General features: G+C 47.0%; 1 protein-coding gene across 1 annotated transcript; it reads left to right on the top strand.

Moving 5' to 3' along the window:
• The first annotated feature begins 1,307 nt into the window (after positions 1-1,307).
• LOC124687547 (L-type lectin-domain containing receptor kinase SIT1-like) lies at positions 1,308-12,459 on the top strand. The gene is made up of 2 exons (XM_047221322.1): positions 1,308-1,977; positions 11,141-12,459. Exons 1-2 carry the CDS (start codon positions 1,308-1,310, stop codon positions 12,457-12,459), a joined length of 1,989 nt encoding a protein of 662 aa, XP_047077278.1.
• The last annotated feature ends 4,681 nt before the right edge of the window (positions 12,460-17,140 follow it).

A 17,140-nucleotide genomic window follows, 5' to 3' on the forward strand; every position in this document is an offset into this window, starting at 1 on the left:
AAGGCAAGGAACAACATGCAAGTTCATCGTGCCAAATCAGCAATGATGGAACTTTACATTTACACGGAAAAAAGTACGCAAATACGAAAAATAAAAGTGAATTAACGCTCATCTATCTTGTGTTTATCTTTACAGATCACCCAACAAAAAGTTGGAGTAAGACGACGTTGTCTGGTGGTTTCACAAGGAGGCGGAGTTTCACCTTCTGTCAGTTGTATCGGTTGTATCTTGGAGGGGGTGGCAACTCTTATTCTTATTTTCTATTTTGTATATATTTTATAAATGGTTCTCCTCACTAGTAATTTGTATCGGTTTAGCGGTGTGTTGCTTTATTTATAAAGCACGGGGCACACCGTCATCGACGGGTTCCATTGTTCAAATCAATGATAGTACTGGCAATTTCTTACAATTTTTCCACGCAAGTTGACAACTGCGGGTCAAGTCAATGATTGTATGCTTAGCGACAGTAAGATTGAAAACGAAACGGTTTAGTGAGATGTAGCAATTTTATTGTTTATTGTACAAGTTGAAGTGTTTAACAGAACAGATCTCTCGTGGATTAGCCTAGTCAGTCGTACTTCTCCGTCCAGCGATAGTACTAGTAAATTCCTTTGGTTGTTCCATTTTTTCGTGGAAACAACCTCAGGCTACGGAAGAAAATCTTATGCGACCGGGTCGCACTGCCCAGATCGGTGGATCACCTCCAGTGCGCGACATCTGGCGTCCAAATCACAAAGCAACTGGTTCCCTAATTTCTCTTCATAAAAAATCCTATCGATTCCTTCTTTACAGAATTGGATGCCGCAGCTAACCATCGTCCATCGCCAATCGCCCAGCGGCGCATCCACCAGAGCTGTGTAGAGGAGCCGACGGACCGGCCACCATCCTTGACTCCCCCGTTCGCAGCACACCTCCGGCGGACTGGCCACCCTCCTCGACGTCCCCGCTCGCGACATTGTTGGCGGACCAGAAATTGTCAGCGACGCCGCCGCTCGCGGAACCGGCAGCAGCGTGTGATTGCCCTCGTCGGACGGCCGTCACGGGCTCACGGCCCTAACATAAGTCGCTCAAAAATTAATTGTGAATGGAAGGAGAAGAATCGGACACAGTTGAATTGTGAATCGAAAGAAACAGGGGATCAGTTGCGTTGAGATTCGTTTTTCCAGGTGTTGATCGCTGGACTGGGTCCAGCCATCGGGACTGTACGACCCAGGTCGTATAGAATTTTCTTCCTCAGGCTACTAGTAGTTAGGCGCGAAAGCCCTGCGCCAGCGGGCATCGGCGATAGCAATCCAATCCAACCAACCATGAGCGTCATTTCTCTGCTCTTCTTCTTAACTCTCCATCATGGCTTTCTCTTGGCATCTCCGGCTGTCGACCAGTTCACATTCGATGGCTTCGCGGGCGCGAACCTCTTGCTCGACGGTACTGCGGAGGTCACCGCAGACGGCCTCCTCATGCTGACGAACGGCACGACTCTGCTGAAAGGCCACGCCTTCTACTCTTCCATTCTGCGGTTCCACGCCGCCGCCTCAACCCCGCGATCCTTCTCCACGGCCTTCGTGTTCGGCATCCTCAGCGAGTACGCCGACATCAGCAGCCCCGGGCTGGCCTTCGTGGTCTCCAAGAGCAGCAACTTCTCGACGGCGCTGCAGAGCCAGTACATGGGCCTGGCCAACGCGGCCAACAACGGCAATGCCAGCAACCACTTCCTGGCCGTCGAGCTAGACACCGTCGTCAACGCGGAGTTCGGGGACATGAGCGGAAACCACGTCGGGATCAACGTGGACGGCCTCAAGTCCGTCGTCGCCGACAACGCGGGGTACTACGATGACGGCACCGGTGCGTTCAGGAACATGAGCCTGCTAAACCGCACGGCCGCGCAGGTGTGGGTGGACTTCGACGCGCTCACCTCGCTGGTCAACATCACCATGGCGCCCCTGGAGGTGCCCAAGCCCAAGAGGCCTCTGCTCTCCGGGCCAATAGCTCACACACGACGTTTCTCACCGCTATTCGCTGGAAAACGACGTCGTTCGACGAAATAGCTAGCGCACGACAGACTGAACGGCCCAAATAGCCACGGCCCGACACGCCCATTAATAGCGAAGGAATAAACGAATCCGGATTACTTGTGCTGATCTGTTTGAACGTGGGACCCACCGGTCGACCGTTGCTATGCGGGGCCCATCGCTCGCCGGCTCGGACAAGGACCCAGCACATATCCACGCGGGACCCACCGGTGGACCGTTGCTATGCAGGGCCCACAGCTCGCCAGCTCGGATAAGGACCCGAGCACGGATCCCCTGTTCCTCCGTTCCCTGTTTCTTCGCCGTTCTTCCTCCGGCTCCCAGCTCCTCCGTTCCCAGTTCTTCCTCCCGCTCCTCCCGAGCAACGGTCCGTGGCGGCGGCGGCGAGGGATGTCGAGCTCCGCATCCGGCTCACGGAGGTCATGGCCCCGTTACGGAGAAATCGCGATGAGTAGATGCCCCGACCGCCCTCGCGTCGACCTACCGAAGCGGTTGACATGTGTGCGCTCGGAGAGGGGCAACGTCGGTCGCGAGTTCGTCAAATGCGAAAGCAAGCCATACCTGGGCCGGGATGGAAAGGTAGGGTTTCGTCTCGATTTGACTCGATTTGGGAATTTGGATTTGGGAATTTGGGAATTTGGGAATTAGGGTTTCCGATCTTCTTTTCAGGAATTGGATGAATGCGGCCATTTCGAGTGGATGGATAAGTACATTCGAACTCGAGGACTTAAAGTTGAAGTGCTGCCCCTCAATCCGGGCTCCCGCATCTGTTGTGGAGGAGGTGATCTCAAACGGAGCGGTTCGGGAGGATTTTGCGGTGAATGGAGCGCTGAACGGAGAGTTGCGAAATTGAACAAACAATTGAGCGAAATTGTGCACTTGAAGAAGCAGTCAAACATGATGGCAGGAGCATTCTATATGTGTATTATTGCCATTTATTTGTTGTTTCTATTCCGTTCGGATTAGCAATTTGAATTTAGGAGTTGTGGATTGCGGGCCTGCTGTTTGTAGGATGTTGTTTGTAAAATGAATTCGAATAAAATTAGCTATGAATCTATCAAGTCTGCCCAATCCAAATTCAGTTAGCACATTCCGAAATAGAAAGAGTGACAATTTCATGAGCAGTTCATGGGCTCTATGTTGGGCCCGTTATTGGGCCAAGCCGTGAGTACTACCCGATATATTTTTTGTTTGTCATTTTGGCTTAGTGAATAATTGTTTTTCTTTTGTTTTCGTTTCAATCATATTGCGTCCGTTTTGGCTGTAATATTATTGTGGTGTTGTGATGGATCACGTAGACATATGTGTGTACGTGTCAAGTTAAACAAAAGGCATCTTTCAACAATGGCGGAGCCCGACAAAATTTTGAGAGGGGGCAAATGGTGTGAGTGGGGCATTTCTTATATATATTAGCACATTTTGAATAATTTTCTTCTAAAAACGAACAAATTCTATTGAAGTTTCACATTAGCACATTTCTTATATATTTTAGCACATTTCTTTCAAGTTTGTGTATGGAAAATATTTCTTGTTGGTATTTGGTATTTGGGAGATCATTCAAGTTTGGTGCACACAAAATAAGACAAGTTTGTGTATGGAAGAGTAGACCATATAGACAATAAAATATAGGAAATATAGCAAATATTTCATAATAGGATACATGACTCGATGACACGACCGACTCGATCGATGACACGATGACACTACCGACTCGATGACACGATAACACTACCGACTCGATGACACGATAACACTACCGACTCGATGACATTAAACAACTTGTACGAAACCGCCTCTTCGGACTCCTCGTCGCCCTCGCTCCTCGTCGTCGCTCTCCGCCCTTCACTCCTCGTCGGGATGGATGTAGGGGAGGCTGTGCATGTGCCTGGCGTGCGGGAAGATGTAGTCCCACTGGGTGAAGATGTTGCACATGGTGAAGGCGATGAACTCGCAGCCGCACCAAAATGCTTGGCCGAGCAGATGGTAGGCGTCGAAGGGGTTGGTGAAGGTGACACGGAGGCCGCCGCCTCCCGGGCGGACCTGCGTGATGTAGAACATCGGCGGCGTGCCCTCCGGGAGGTGCGCGAAGCAGGCCGTGAGGAAGAATCCGGCGAACTCGTGCGCAGGGCCTCCACCTAGAGATGGACCAGCACCTCAAGGTGTTCTCCACGAGCCTGCCCGGTGGGTGCTGCCGCTCGTCGGTGATAGCGGGACGGCGGAACGTCGGGCCGTTGAACCGCATGGTGGGCTACGGCGGAGAGGGGCTACGGCGGCTGAGATGTGTTTTGGAGAAGAAGCTAGGGCAAGAGGCAAGAAGGCAATGGGATGCGGTGTGAGAGATAGAGTTGATTTGGGTGCTTGTTTTATAGCGGGACGGCGGAACGTCGAGTCATCAAAACAATGGTGAATTAATAGCCCTCATAGTACGTGTCACTCACGCGTGTGCCGCTTCGTCGGCCGTGTATTCACGTCGTTCGTGCTCGTCTTTTCCCTCCCGTGATGCCATCTCTCTGAATCGGGCGCCTCTGCGAATCGACGCGACGCGAGGCATCTCTCCGAATCGACGCGACGCATGGAATCTCGCATCTCTCCGAATAAAGGTTAGCGGGGAGGCAGGGCATCTCTATGAAAAACGCGGCGCAGGGCATCTCCGGAAAAATAGCCTCGCTGCGACGTCCGAATGCATGTGGGCTGCTGCGCGCGTGCATGCATGGGAGCGGGGCCCACGAAGGATAAAAAAAGAGAGTTTGCATGCGTGTAACGGTTTATAGAGTGCACCACTTTCCAACCCGGCTCCTTACAAATCTAACCAATCAGATTGCAGAACGGCCTATCCACGGATCAGTGTGAGCAACCTTCTAGAAGACAAGATCGCACGGTCGAGGATCAGTGGATGGACGGTCCACGTTGCGAACGAAGGCTCCCACGGATCGCCCACGGTTTTGAAGGTTTTTGAGTGGTTTTGGGTATATTCGACCGTTTGAAGGGTTGCAAAAGCTTTTTCAAAATTTTCAAATTTCAATATCTTCACCTTTTAGTGAGGAACAAGGATCTGGGTTTGGAATTTCTTTTCACTTTGCCGTTTTTGCTCGTAAGGTGATCAAACCTTAGGTTAGACGCAATTTTCAAATGAGCATAAAAAATTCAAAAAAATCAAAAAAATGGAAAACCTGTGCACATTGTCTTCTTAGGTCATATAGCAAGCATTCATGTTGATATATATGGTCTACATACTAGCCAAATGAGAATCCATGTGTTGGGTGCCATATAGTGAACCCTCGCCGTACTAAGTCACGAGGGTTTGAAAGGTGATGTTGGGTTGGATCATGAAAACTTCCCAAAACATGGCCATGGCTTCCTTTTGGAGTGACTAAGATGGATCCAAGCTTAGTTTTTCATTTCAATGTGCCAAACTCTTGCTTTTCATGGTCAAAGCTAGGTTTGACCAATTTTCAAATGAGCATAAAAAATTCAAAAAAATCAAAAAAATGGAAAACCTGTGCACATTGTCTTCTTAGGTCATATAGCAAGCATTCATGTTGATATATATGGTCTACATACTAGCCAAATGAGAATCCATGTGTTGGGTGCCATATAGTGAACCTCGCTAAGTACTAAGTCACGAGGGTTTGAAAGGTGATATTGGGTTGGATCATGAAAACTTCCCAAAACATGGCCATGGCTTCATTTTGGAGTGACTAAGATGGATCCAAGCTTAGTTTTTCATTTCAATGTGCCAAACTCTTGCTTTTCATGGTCAAAGCTAGGGTTGACCAATTTTCAAATGAGCATAAAAAATTCAAAAAAAATCAAAAAAATGGAAAACCTGTGCACATTGTCTTCTTAGGTCATATAGCAAGCATTCATGTTGATATATATGGTCTACATACTAGCCAAATGAGAATCCATGTGTTGGGTGCCATATAGTGAACCCTGCCGTACTAAGTCACGAGGGTTTGAAAGGTGATGTTGGGTTGGATCATGAAAACTTCCCAAAACATGGCCATGGCTTCCTTTTGGAGTGACTAAGATGGATCCAAGCTTAGTTTTTCATTTCAATGTGCCAAACTCTTGCTTTTCATGGTCAAAGCTAGGTTTGACCAATTTTCAAATGAGCATAAAAAATTCAAAAAAAATCAAAAAAATGGAAAACCTGTGCACATTGTCTTCTTAGGTCATATAGCAAGCATTCATGTTGATATATATGGTTTACATACTAGCCAAATGAGAATCCATGTGTTGGGTGCCATATAGTGAACCTCGCAGTACTAAGTCACGAGGGTTTGAAAGGTGATGTTGGGTTGGATCATGAAAACTTCCCAAAACATGGCCATGGCTTCCTTTTGGAGTGACTAAGATGGATCCAAGCTTAGTTTTTCATTTCAATGTGCCAAACTCTTGCTTTTCATGGTCAAAGCTAGGTTTGACCAATTTTCAAATGAGCATAAAAAATTCAAAAAAAATCAAAAAAATGGAAAACCTGTGCACATTGTCTTCTTAGGTCATATAGCAAGCATTCATGTTGATATATATGGTCTACATACTAGCCAAATGAGAATCCATGTGTTGGGTGCCATATAGTGAACCCCTGCCAGTACTAAGTCACGAGGGTTTGAAAGGTGATGTTGGGTTGGATCATGAAAACTTCCCAAAACATGGCCATGGCTTCCTTTTGGAGTGACTAAGATGGATCCAAGCTTAGTTTTTCATTTCAATGTGCCAAACTCTTGCTTTTCATGGTCAAAGCTAGGTTTGACCAATTTTCAAATGAGTATAAAAAATTCAAAAAAAATCAAAAAAATGGAAAACCTGTGCACATTGTCTTCTTAGGTCATATAGATGCTAACTCTAGAGTTTGAGGCCAATTGGAGAAGGTCGAAAAATGGTCCAATTAGAAATGGGGCTGTTTGGGCTACCTTTGGGGCTCTTTTTAAGCTCATTTTGGAGAACACATCGCGGTTAATCCAAGTGGCATACCTTTGGAGCATAACATCTACTAAGTGGCATACATGTCACGGTTAATCCAAAAACGAGATACAAATAAGTGGCATACATTTGAAATATTTCAAATTATTCAAATTCGGTTCAAATTTAAAAGTGGCGAGATACAAATAAGTGGCAGATACAAGTAAGTGGCATACATGTCACGGTTCAAAGTATACAAATAGCTTCACAAAACACTCATGCTCTTGGTTTTCCTAGCACTTGACCTTTTCTTTTTCTTACCACTAGATGGTGCCGGCACGCCACACAAAACCCTCATGCTCTTGGTTTTCTTCGCATCAGATGGACTTGGCCGCCGCACATCATGTCCTACAGCTTGCAAGATCTTGTGCACATCGTCAACACACGCAGGTTCTTGTTCTCCTTCATTTGATGCCTCAACGAGTTGACGAGTTTCAGTTCACTTTGCATGACATCTTCCACAACAGCTTCAGGTGGCACAACAGCTTCAGGTGGCACAACAGCTTCAGGTGGCACTTGATCAAGCTGAACCCAATCATCCAAAACTGAGTCATATGGCAGTACATCAAGCCGCACAGAATCAGATGCCACCACAACAGCTTCAGGTGGCACAACGAACTTCAGGTGGCACAACAGCTTCAGGTGGCACTTGATCAAGGCTGAACCGAATCGGATGGCACAACATCGAGCACAACGAAGCGGATCGCATCACATCAAGCAAAACGGAATCAGATCGCATCGAACATCCAGATCCCGGTGACTTCTCTTTGTACGCCCATTAAGTCTTGCCTTTTTTGTTGGCCAACACTTTTCAAGAACAAGGGGTTCAACAACAGAGAGCTCACTTCCACGCTTTCTTCGAAAACGAGTAACATATCGAGTATAACAATATAAAACGAGTAACATATCAGCAACAATTTAAACTCACTTACTTTGTCTTTTCACGGAGTGTAACGACATTTGGGAGATCCAGCTCGGTGACCAAGTTCCCGACACAACTTGCATCTATTTTTGTTGCCTTTCCGAGATCGTTTTGGTTCTACATCTTTCTTTTTCCCCTTCTTACTACTCCTACCTTTCTCAAACCAAGCCTTGTATCCGCTCACTCTAGGTCCGCTGAGCTTTCTTTTGGCAAGAGGGGGACACATAGAAAACTCAAAATCCACTTCGAGCCACCGAGACCGATCCGTAAGTGCTGGTATTGGAGTTGCATAGGCAGCCTTGAATCTTGCTACCGAGTAATATTCATGCGGATAAGGGTGCATGTTTAATTTTGGTTTGGAAGCCAAGAAGATTATGGCATGGCCACATGGTTTTCCAGAGTGTGTTGCCACTCCAGGCAAGTGCAAGTGCAATCCTCAAAATTTTCTGTACTTGTATTAACCACATGCCTCTTACTAAGCTTGGTATCTCTCACTTCACCACCCCACAATGAAGAGGAGTCAACTACCAAATGTGTAAGATTTCTGCTTCTGTTAACCACCTGCCGCACCACAGCTGGAAGCTTATCCCTTGCGAGCATCAGCTAATCTTCTTCTCAATTCCCACGACCGCATGATCATGATCCTGATTTGGTCAACCATATCATGCACGAGCAAGTCTTTCAAGTCCTTCACCTTGTTGTTAAAACTTTCACGCTGATTGTTGTTGATGTGATCACACTTGATGGCCGTATTAAATCCCGACCTATACCACAAAAGAGAATGGTATGCATTTAGCCAATGCTCAAACTCCGGATCTGCTCGCAAGAACTTTGCGAAGGTGATAATCATGTGTCTCTTTACGGTAAGCTCGGCTGCTGGCCAAAGTCGCCCAAATTCTTCTCCTCTATGTTTCTTGATCACATTCATCCACATATGACCAAAGCACTCCCTCTCGCTCCGCATGTGGAAATACAATTCGACCGCATTTTCTAGGCCTTTACAAGCATCCGTGTGTATAGCCAAAGGTGTCACCGGCCCAATGCATCTTTTCAACCGCATCATGAACCATGTCCATGAAGCCTCGTCTCTCGATTGAAACATGCCAACAGCAACAGGAAACATCCAGTTGTGTCCATCTAGAGCATTGCATGCTGCCAATTGACCATTCCACTTTCCAGTCAAAAAAGATGAGTCTATACTCAAATATGGCCGACACCCTGCTTTGAAGCCATCGATGCAAGGCTTTAAAGCCATAAAATTTTTGGAGAAATAAACTTTGCCATCAGGTGCAACCTCGGTATCTATCTCCACAACACTACCAGGTGATCTCTTCTCAACCTCTGCCTTGAAACTATACAGCATCCCGAAGGTATTTGCCCAATCACCATATAGTTCTTTCATTGCCTTCTGTTTTGCCTTCCACACCGTGGTATAATTGAGTTTAATAGGGTATTCCTTTTCCATGTCTACTTTCAGTTGTTTTGCGGTAGTGTTTGGTTTTTTGGCCAAAATTGGAGTGATTTTTTGTGCAACCCGGGCCTGTGATGTCATGGTTGATACATTCCGTGAGCTTGTAATACAAGTATGTTCATGAGGGATTTGATTAACCCCGATGCTACTTCCATCCGTTTGGCGTCCGGCGGATATGTACCACTTGCAAGGCCCGGCACCCCCATCAAATCCTCTCGCACTTCGCATAAAATTTCTTTTTATCCGTCCACGGGGTCTTGGTGTCAAATTGTTTCTTCACTCGCATAAGTCTTGAAACACATCCGAAACTCAGCCATGGTTGGAAAATATTTTCCAACTTCAATTATAGGGTTATCTCTCGTCATACACATTTACCATCTCTTCAACATTTGCATCATCAACATCATCTGCAGACTTCCTTCATCAACTCCGGATCCACATCTTCATAACTATCAGCTGCATCCCTCCCCTTCTTGTTCTTCTTGTTCTTCTTGTTTTTCTCATCTACCGGAATTCCAAACAGATTGGCCATCTCGGTATCATCCATTGGTGCTATGACCAAATCAGTTTGTTCAGCGAGTTCTACTGAATTCCAGTCAACAACAGCCCCATTTGCAGCACCATCACAGCCCTCTTGTGCATCATCAGCTAACACCGTCGGCTCGGTTACAATGGGCATTATCTGTCTACTTGCAGCCCACTCATCCTCCTCAATCTGAACAGCAAACTTTGATGGCACATATCCAACCGGTGAATCTGGTTTTAGATCAATAAGCTCGGCCCGAAATGTAGCACTTTCGCGTTCCCACCCCTGTTGCCGATCAATTTCATCAACAAGCGATCCGCCATCCTCAATTCTTGAATACTCGCCCTTACTCTCGTTGTACCATAGCAATGCCACTTCTTGCGCCGGACCCCAAGGAATACTCTCCCCTAATTTCTCCACAACATTCCTCACCGCTTGCTCTTGTTGGAGAACTAGTTCTTGTGGATCCATCTCTTCTAATTCAACCTCCCAACTAACTAATCTGCCATTCTCGATGTTCCTCAAGCTACCATCAGCTAGCTTCGCCGTAGATACAAAGAACTTGACTGACAATTCGAAGCTACGCGGGCGCCGGCCATCTCCCCTGTTTTCGGCGCGCGGGAGTGAGACGAAATGCTACCGAACGAGCTCTAATCAAAAGCTAAATCAGCACGAGGGTGATGGATTACCTCGAATTTGAATCTTCCGGCTCCATCCAATGCGGGGCTGCCGGCCTGCCCGCCTCGCCGCTGCCACCACCGCCGTCGCCGCCCCTCCCCCTCAAATGTCTGCGTGTAGGGCAAAATTGGGTCAGATTCGGAAGCTCCTCGCCAAAATTGGGTCAGAGTAATGAGAATGGGCTCCATTTGACTCACCGCCGATGCCAGAACCGCCACGCCCAGGAGGGGAAGCTCCGCCGCCGCCGCCGTCGAAGAGGGATCTGCCGTTCAGATGGCGCGCTCCGTTTCGGCACGGTTGGTTCCTGCTCGGTCGGTCGGGGATGGTTTGACTCAACCGGCCTAAAGGAGTGGGTCCCGCAGTCCCTAACCCTAATTCATGACTCCTTAACCAGCCCAAACAAGTGACACGGTCGTTTCATCAACATGGGTGGGTCGGAGCTATTTTGCTGCTCACAGACGTCGTATGGCAGCTATTCCCGTCAACTATGTCGCATGAGAGACAATAGCGGTGAGAAACGTCGCGTGTGAGCTATTTGCCCCTGCTCTCCACCACTGTGAACCTGTTGTCGGTTATCCAAGACGAAGCTTACGTCGGCTTCTCGTCGTCCACCGGCGTCGTATCGAGCCGCCACTACGTGCTTGCCTGGAGCTTCAGGATGGACGGGCTAGCCCCGCCGCTAAACACACAGAAGCTGCCGGGTCTGCCGTTCACGATCCCCAAGCGCTCGTCGAAGATGCTGAAGATCTTGTTGCCGATAGCATCTGCGGCATTGGTGTTGGCACTGGCTATCACAGTGATCGTAATTGATCGGAGGCGGCGCAAGTACGCAGAGCTGAAAGAGGACTGGGAGACGGAGTTCGGGCCGCACCGCTTCTCCTACAAGGATCTGTTCCATGCCACCAACGGGTTCTGCGACGAGCGGCTGCTAGGCATCGGAGGATTCGGGAGGGTTTACAAGGGAGTGCTTCCGGCGTCCGGGACGGTGGTTGCGGTGAAGAAGGTGTCTCACGAGTCGAGGCAAGGCATGAGGGAGTTCATCTCTGAGGTGGTCAGCATCGGCCAGATCCGGCACCGGAATCTCGTCCGGTTGCTTGGGTACTGCCGCCGGAAGCGCGAGCTCCTGCTGGTCTACGACCACATGCCAAATGGCAGTCTCGACAAATTTCTCTATGATCACAGCATGCCGGTTCTCAGTTGGAGCCAGAGGCTGGGAGTCATCAGCGATGTCGCGTCCAGCGTGCTGTACCTCCACGAGGACTGGGAGAAGGTGATTCTGCATCGAGACATCAAGGCGAGCAACGTCCTTCTCGACGCCGACATGAACGCACGGCTGGGCGACTTCGGCCTCGCGAGGATGTACGATCACGGCACTGATCCGCATACCACGCACGTGGTCGGCACCATGGGGTACCTCGCCCCGGAGCTCGGGCACACGGGCAAGGCCTCCAAGGCGTCCGACGTCTTCGCCTTCGGCGTGTTCATGCTGGAGGTCGCGTGCGGGCGGCGGCCCATCTCCCAAGATGAGCACGGCGATCACTTCCTGCTGGTGGATCGCGTGGTCGAGCATTGGCGCGAGGGGACGATCACCGACGCAGTCGACCCACGTCTCCGAGGCGACTTCGCCGTCCAAGAAGCGAGCTTCGTGCTCACGCTCTGCTTGCTCTGCTCGCACCCTCTGCCCAGTGCGCGGCCGGGCATTCGGCAGATCATGCAGTTCCTTGATGGTAACACGCCGCTCCCGGAGTTATCGGAAGCTCACCGAAGTGTCAACATGCTGGTTCTAATGCAGAACCAGGTGGTGCTTAACTCGCATTCTTTGCCATCCACGGTAGCTGGTAATATTTCTGACATTCCTGGAGCGAGATAAGCACAAGAACTGATATTAGTTTTCGCATTGTTACTAGCTGATGAAAACTTGTACTACTACTACGCAGTAGTCCATATGTCACTTCCCTTGTTGAAATCCAAACATTGTACACAGTCTGTACTTCATGGAAAGGAACTTGACTCAAAAAATCTATTGATTTTTCTCCAAGTACAGTACATTCAGAAAAGGACTCTTAAATTTGAAACTTTCTAAGAGCATCTCCACTAGTGCCCCCATACGGCGTTCGGCGCAGCCGTTTTATTTGCCGTATGGAAGCCGCCGGCGCAAAAATGAAAATAAGGACGGTTGGCTCCCAGTCGTGCCCCCACAGAAAAAGAACAAACTTTCAAATTTAACCGCAGTTCATTTAAAAAATGATTGCATAGATAATTCGGGCTTGCATACATAGTATGCATTAAAATTTAAAAACAAAACATCTGAAAACACAAAATAACTAATGGCGGCCACGGCCGAGGCCAAGGCGACAGTACATGGATGCCGTTAGTCCATAAGGTCCTCGTCGTCGTCGATGGGCTCCTGCTTCAGCGGTGGGTGGCGGCTACATCCCTGGCCTCCAAGGAGGCGCGCTCCGCGATGCGCTGGTCTAGATATTCTTCCGGGTCCTCGTCGATCTTCAGCTGAAAGGCCGCCACCTTGTACTCCAGCGGCGGCGTCAAATCTTTCTTCACTTCGCACTTTGGCCTGACGAGGCGGAGATGGCCGTTGGGAGGAGAAGGCTGGCGCGGTGCGCCTGGGGAGAGGAGGGTTGTCCTCCTGCTCGTCCTTCGCCGGCGCAACATAGCGTGATGAAGGCATGGAGTACGGGAGTACCTCGCTGGTGAATAGGAGGACCTAGACGACGGCGAGCATGAGGACGAGCCTGGCGTCTACTAGCGGTGGGCGCCCCACCTCTATATGTGCGGCCGTGGCAGGAGCATCGTTAGCCGCGGGTTGTTGTCGTCGACTATGTAGTCGAGGACCCTATGCGAGTGACTTCATTAGGGCGCTCCACCAACGCCGCCGGTTGGAGGCTGTGGCTACCCGGCATACCACTGCATTGTGTAGTATGCAAGTCTGATATAACACCAATGAAACACCGTTCCACTAGTATTATATCGCTCAGAGTGGTACAACAGAAACATATGCGGGTCCAAGGCATGTCTATAGAATTACAACTCCGACTCTGTTACAGAAGATCAGCACAACCTCCTACTTTACAAAGAGGAAAATCTGCAACTAAACTCCAGAAGAACGACTCGTAGTCTAGTCCTATCACGAACTCTATTTGTAGAGTATTTAACTAGCTACAGAGGCTAAGAATAGATTCTAGCTAAATAGGAGCTAAGTTTAGGAAGCTAGTTCCTTTCTATAGCTAATCTAGGTTTTCTCCTGTAAAGGGATGTGGTATCGGACTCTTCTGACGGATCCTGTCCCGTGAAGTAGCTATTGACTCCTCGGTCTTCGAGTTGCACTGTAGATCCTCCTTTGATGCCTCTATATCTAAGCAGGGGATTTAAGAGTGGGATGAGTACGAGCGTACTCAACAAGTTCATTATAGGAAAGAGGTGTTTAATGCACTAGCTACGGCATTAGACCAGAAAGTCTAATACCAATGCAGGTTTTTATAATCACTTCTTCAAAAGGTTGCTTTTATTCAGAAGAACTATGTCCGTCATCCTTCACCGGTTTACTAAACTTCATGGAGTTCCTTTCCGGCAGCGTTCGCAGTTCCATATCCCGAAACAGGGAGTGACTGGTCACGATTCGTTACACTCTGCAGAGGTGTGTTGCTTTACCCATAAGAGATCTTAACCTTGGTGCCAACCGGGCAATTTCCCCGTCCACACTTCCTTTGGTGTGAGGCCCGGTATAAGGTCCTAGTCAATCATGTTCCTCCGCTACCTCAAACACCCACCCTTTGTTGCATACCCCGACCCTGGGTCCTCGTCGGTCCCATTATTCCCACTCACGGGTGGACCCCGACCACGACAACAGTTTGGGACTCGTTAACCAAACTCCTTCGTCGGTAGCTGCAACCCATCATAGACCGCAATACCGTGGGGAACTTAAGGCTTCCCCAGCCCACCGCTTGCTCCTCGGGCGACAAGTGTCTACGGACTATGCCGTGGGGACTTAAGGCTTCCCCAGCCCACCGCTTGCCCCCGACAGATACAAGTGTCTACGGTAAAGCGCGTCCGTTGATGAACGAGAGGTGGAAACACTTTTGACTACTTTGTCCCACTCCAGATCTTATGGTTAACACGGGTATTACGGCACAAGAATCACTGGACGATATTTGTTGTTTAATCCTAGATGGATATAAACCCGTGCAATGGAACCTCCACCATATCAACACATACCATGGTTCCATTGCCCACCACATAGTCATATTCATAGTTATGAAAATAGTATTTTTGATTTTTTTATGCAAGAGTGATAAGTATAGTACTTTTCAAGTAATTTGGTAAAAATACTCAAATGACATGAGCAAGCGATGAACTTGCCTTTCTTGACTGCAAGATTATGCAGGCAAGGTCTTCGATACGCAATAACTCCAAATTCTGAAATAGCTTCATCGTCCGGTAAGGACGATGTTTAAAAGATTGGCAAGGATGCAATAATGCATAAGTATGAGATGCAATCGCTCTACGCGTGACCTAACCCCGATGATTTAGGATCAGTGAGTTGTAATGATTGGTTCAGGGTGTGTTGCACTTTTAGAGTGATTCACAAACAAGGTTCTTATTCAGGGTTGTGTTGTTTTAGAATCATAAGCAAGTGGTAAAATGCATAGTAACAATCATACACACCAAGGGATAATAGTTGTATAAGAGGTAAAGAGCAGTTGTCAAGTTTAAGTCCTATAGTGCATGGTTGATGATTACTTATTATATAATTCAAAAGAATAACTTTTGAAGAACATGTTCTTTAATAAAGAACAAGTATGATAATTGGGTTGGTGGGTTCTATGGGTTCCTATGGTTCCAATTGGTTTCTGGAGTAAGTATTAGATGGATCCCAACAAAGTTGGATTCATCAACAATTAAGGCTTGTATGGTTTTAGTGAAGTATAAGTATCTCAAGCAATTAATGGTTGCTATCATGGTGATATATCTTACTGGTAATAGATAGCTAGGGTTTATAGGTCCTATTAGGCAAGGTTGATGACTATTCTTTATTTTCTTCAAAAGAATAACTTTTGAAGAACATACTTCTTAAGGAATAAGAAGTATCACAATTAAGGTTGAGGTTGTCTAGGGTTTGCTATTGGATCTACTAAGTAAGGAATAGTTGGTTCCTAAATAGGATGGTTCATAAGTATCTCACACTAGTAGGGTTTAGTGTGTATGTAATATGATACACAATATTGGCATGGTTGCTATTAGGGTTCATCACAATGGTGTGATGCTAATCATGGTCCATTAAGGTTGATATCTCTAAGAATAGGATCAATGGTTTGCACTTGGTTAACCCTATTTGTTCATCTAGGTCTAATGAATATGAACATATGGGATACCATTTTATTAGTGGCAGGTCTCTATTATTTTATGAAGACATGACAAGTATTTAGTTGCAATTATAGTTCTATGAATAAAAAGAAAGTATTATGATCACATATTCTAACCTAGGGTTAGGGTTGGAAGCAAATTAGGGTTCACATGTAATAATGGAGCTAGAGTTCTAAGTGAATTTAGGTTTTTAGGGTTTCACATGAAATGGTGAGGTTGTAATCTTTATTCAACATGTAATTAGGATTTCCTAATCTACCATAAAGTTATTAAGTTAATGACTTCATTATAAAGTTGAAGTTAATAACTTTAAAATAAAAATAATATTGGATTTGATATTTTATTAATTTTAATGAATTAATAATTAAGACAATTATTAGTCTGGGTTTAAATCCCTCTAATAAGGATTTAACAAAATAACAAATAAAGAAAATTACTTTTAATGTTTTATTTATTTTCTTACTGGTTTTTATTTATTTTAGAAGGTTTTCCTAATTATTGAATTTTTATTCAATTAAGAATAAAAGAAAAGACTTAATTATTAAGTTTAAAACATTTAAATTTTTATTAAAAATAAAAATTTCATATTATATTTTTATTGGATAGAGTTTTCTTTTCTAAGAATTTTAATATCTCATTTCTACTTTTCTGACTTAAATTAAATTTTCTAAATTCATTTGAAGTTGCAGTAATTTTCTGGAATGAAAAACGACTAAAGGTACACGATTGAATCTACACAGAGAGGCTGACTGGTGGGCCATCGTCCATGTCAGCTGCCAAGCGGACGAAGGATGGTCAGATTTGACCGGGCGTTTGACCTCGCCGACGGTTAAACGCCGGCGGTCAACTGCGAGCGGCGCCGCCGATTTCTGGCGCCCCAGGACGCGCGGATAGGTTCTCCCGAACCCCCGCGACACGTTGAGTGCCGTGGTGGTGTTGGTTTTTCCGAATGACTGCCGGAGCGTCGCCGGAGAACAAGCCCGCGGCGGAGCAATGCCGGCGAACTAGCTACGGCGAGCTACAGGCTATGAAACTATGCAAATAAGAGCTCTCGAGATGCACATATGTACCCTGGTTGTGTTGGTGTGGTCGACGAAGGCAGTGACGGCCGGAGACGAGCTCTCCGGTGAGAAATCCCAAAAGTATCTGAGAAAGGGAACACTCAAAATCGC

Source organism: Lolium rigidum, chromosome 2, assembly GCF_022539505.1.
Source record: "Lolium rigidum isolate FL_2022 chromosome 2, APGP_CSIRO_Lrig_0.1, whole genome shotgun sequence".
NCBI classification, from domain to species: domain Eukaryota; kingdom Viridiplantae; phylum Streptophyta; class Magnoliopsida; order Poales; family Poaceae; genus Lolium; species Lolium rigidum.

Excerpts from the sequence above, each read along its gene's own strand:
- LOC124687547 (XM_047221322.1), top strand. The coding sequence starts at position 1,308 with ATGAGCGTCATTTCTCTGCTCTTCTTCTTAACTCTCCATCATGGCTTT. Across the intron at positions 1,978-11,140 it reads CAAGAGGCCTCTGCTCTCCG|CCACTGTGAACCTGTTGTCG; the intron begins GGCCAATAGCTC and ends CCCTGCTCTCCA.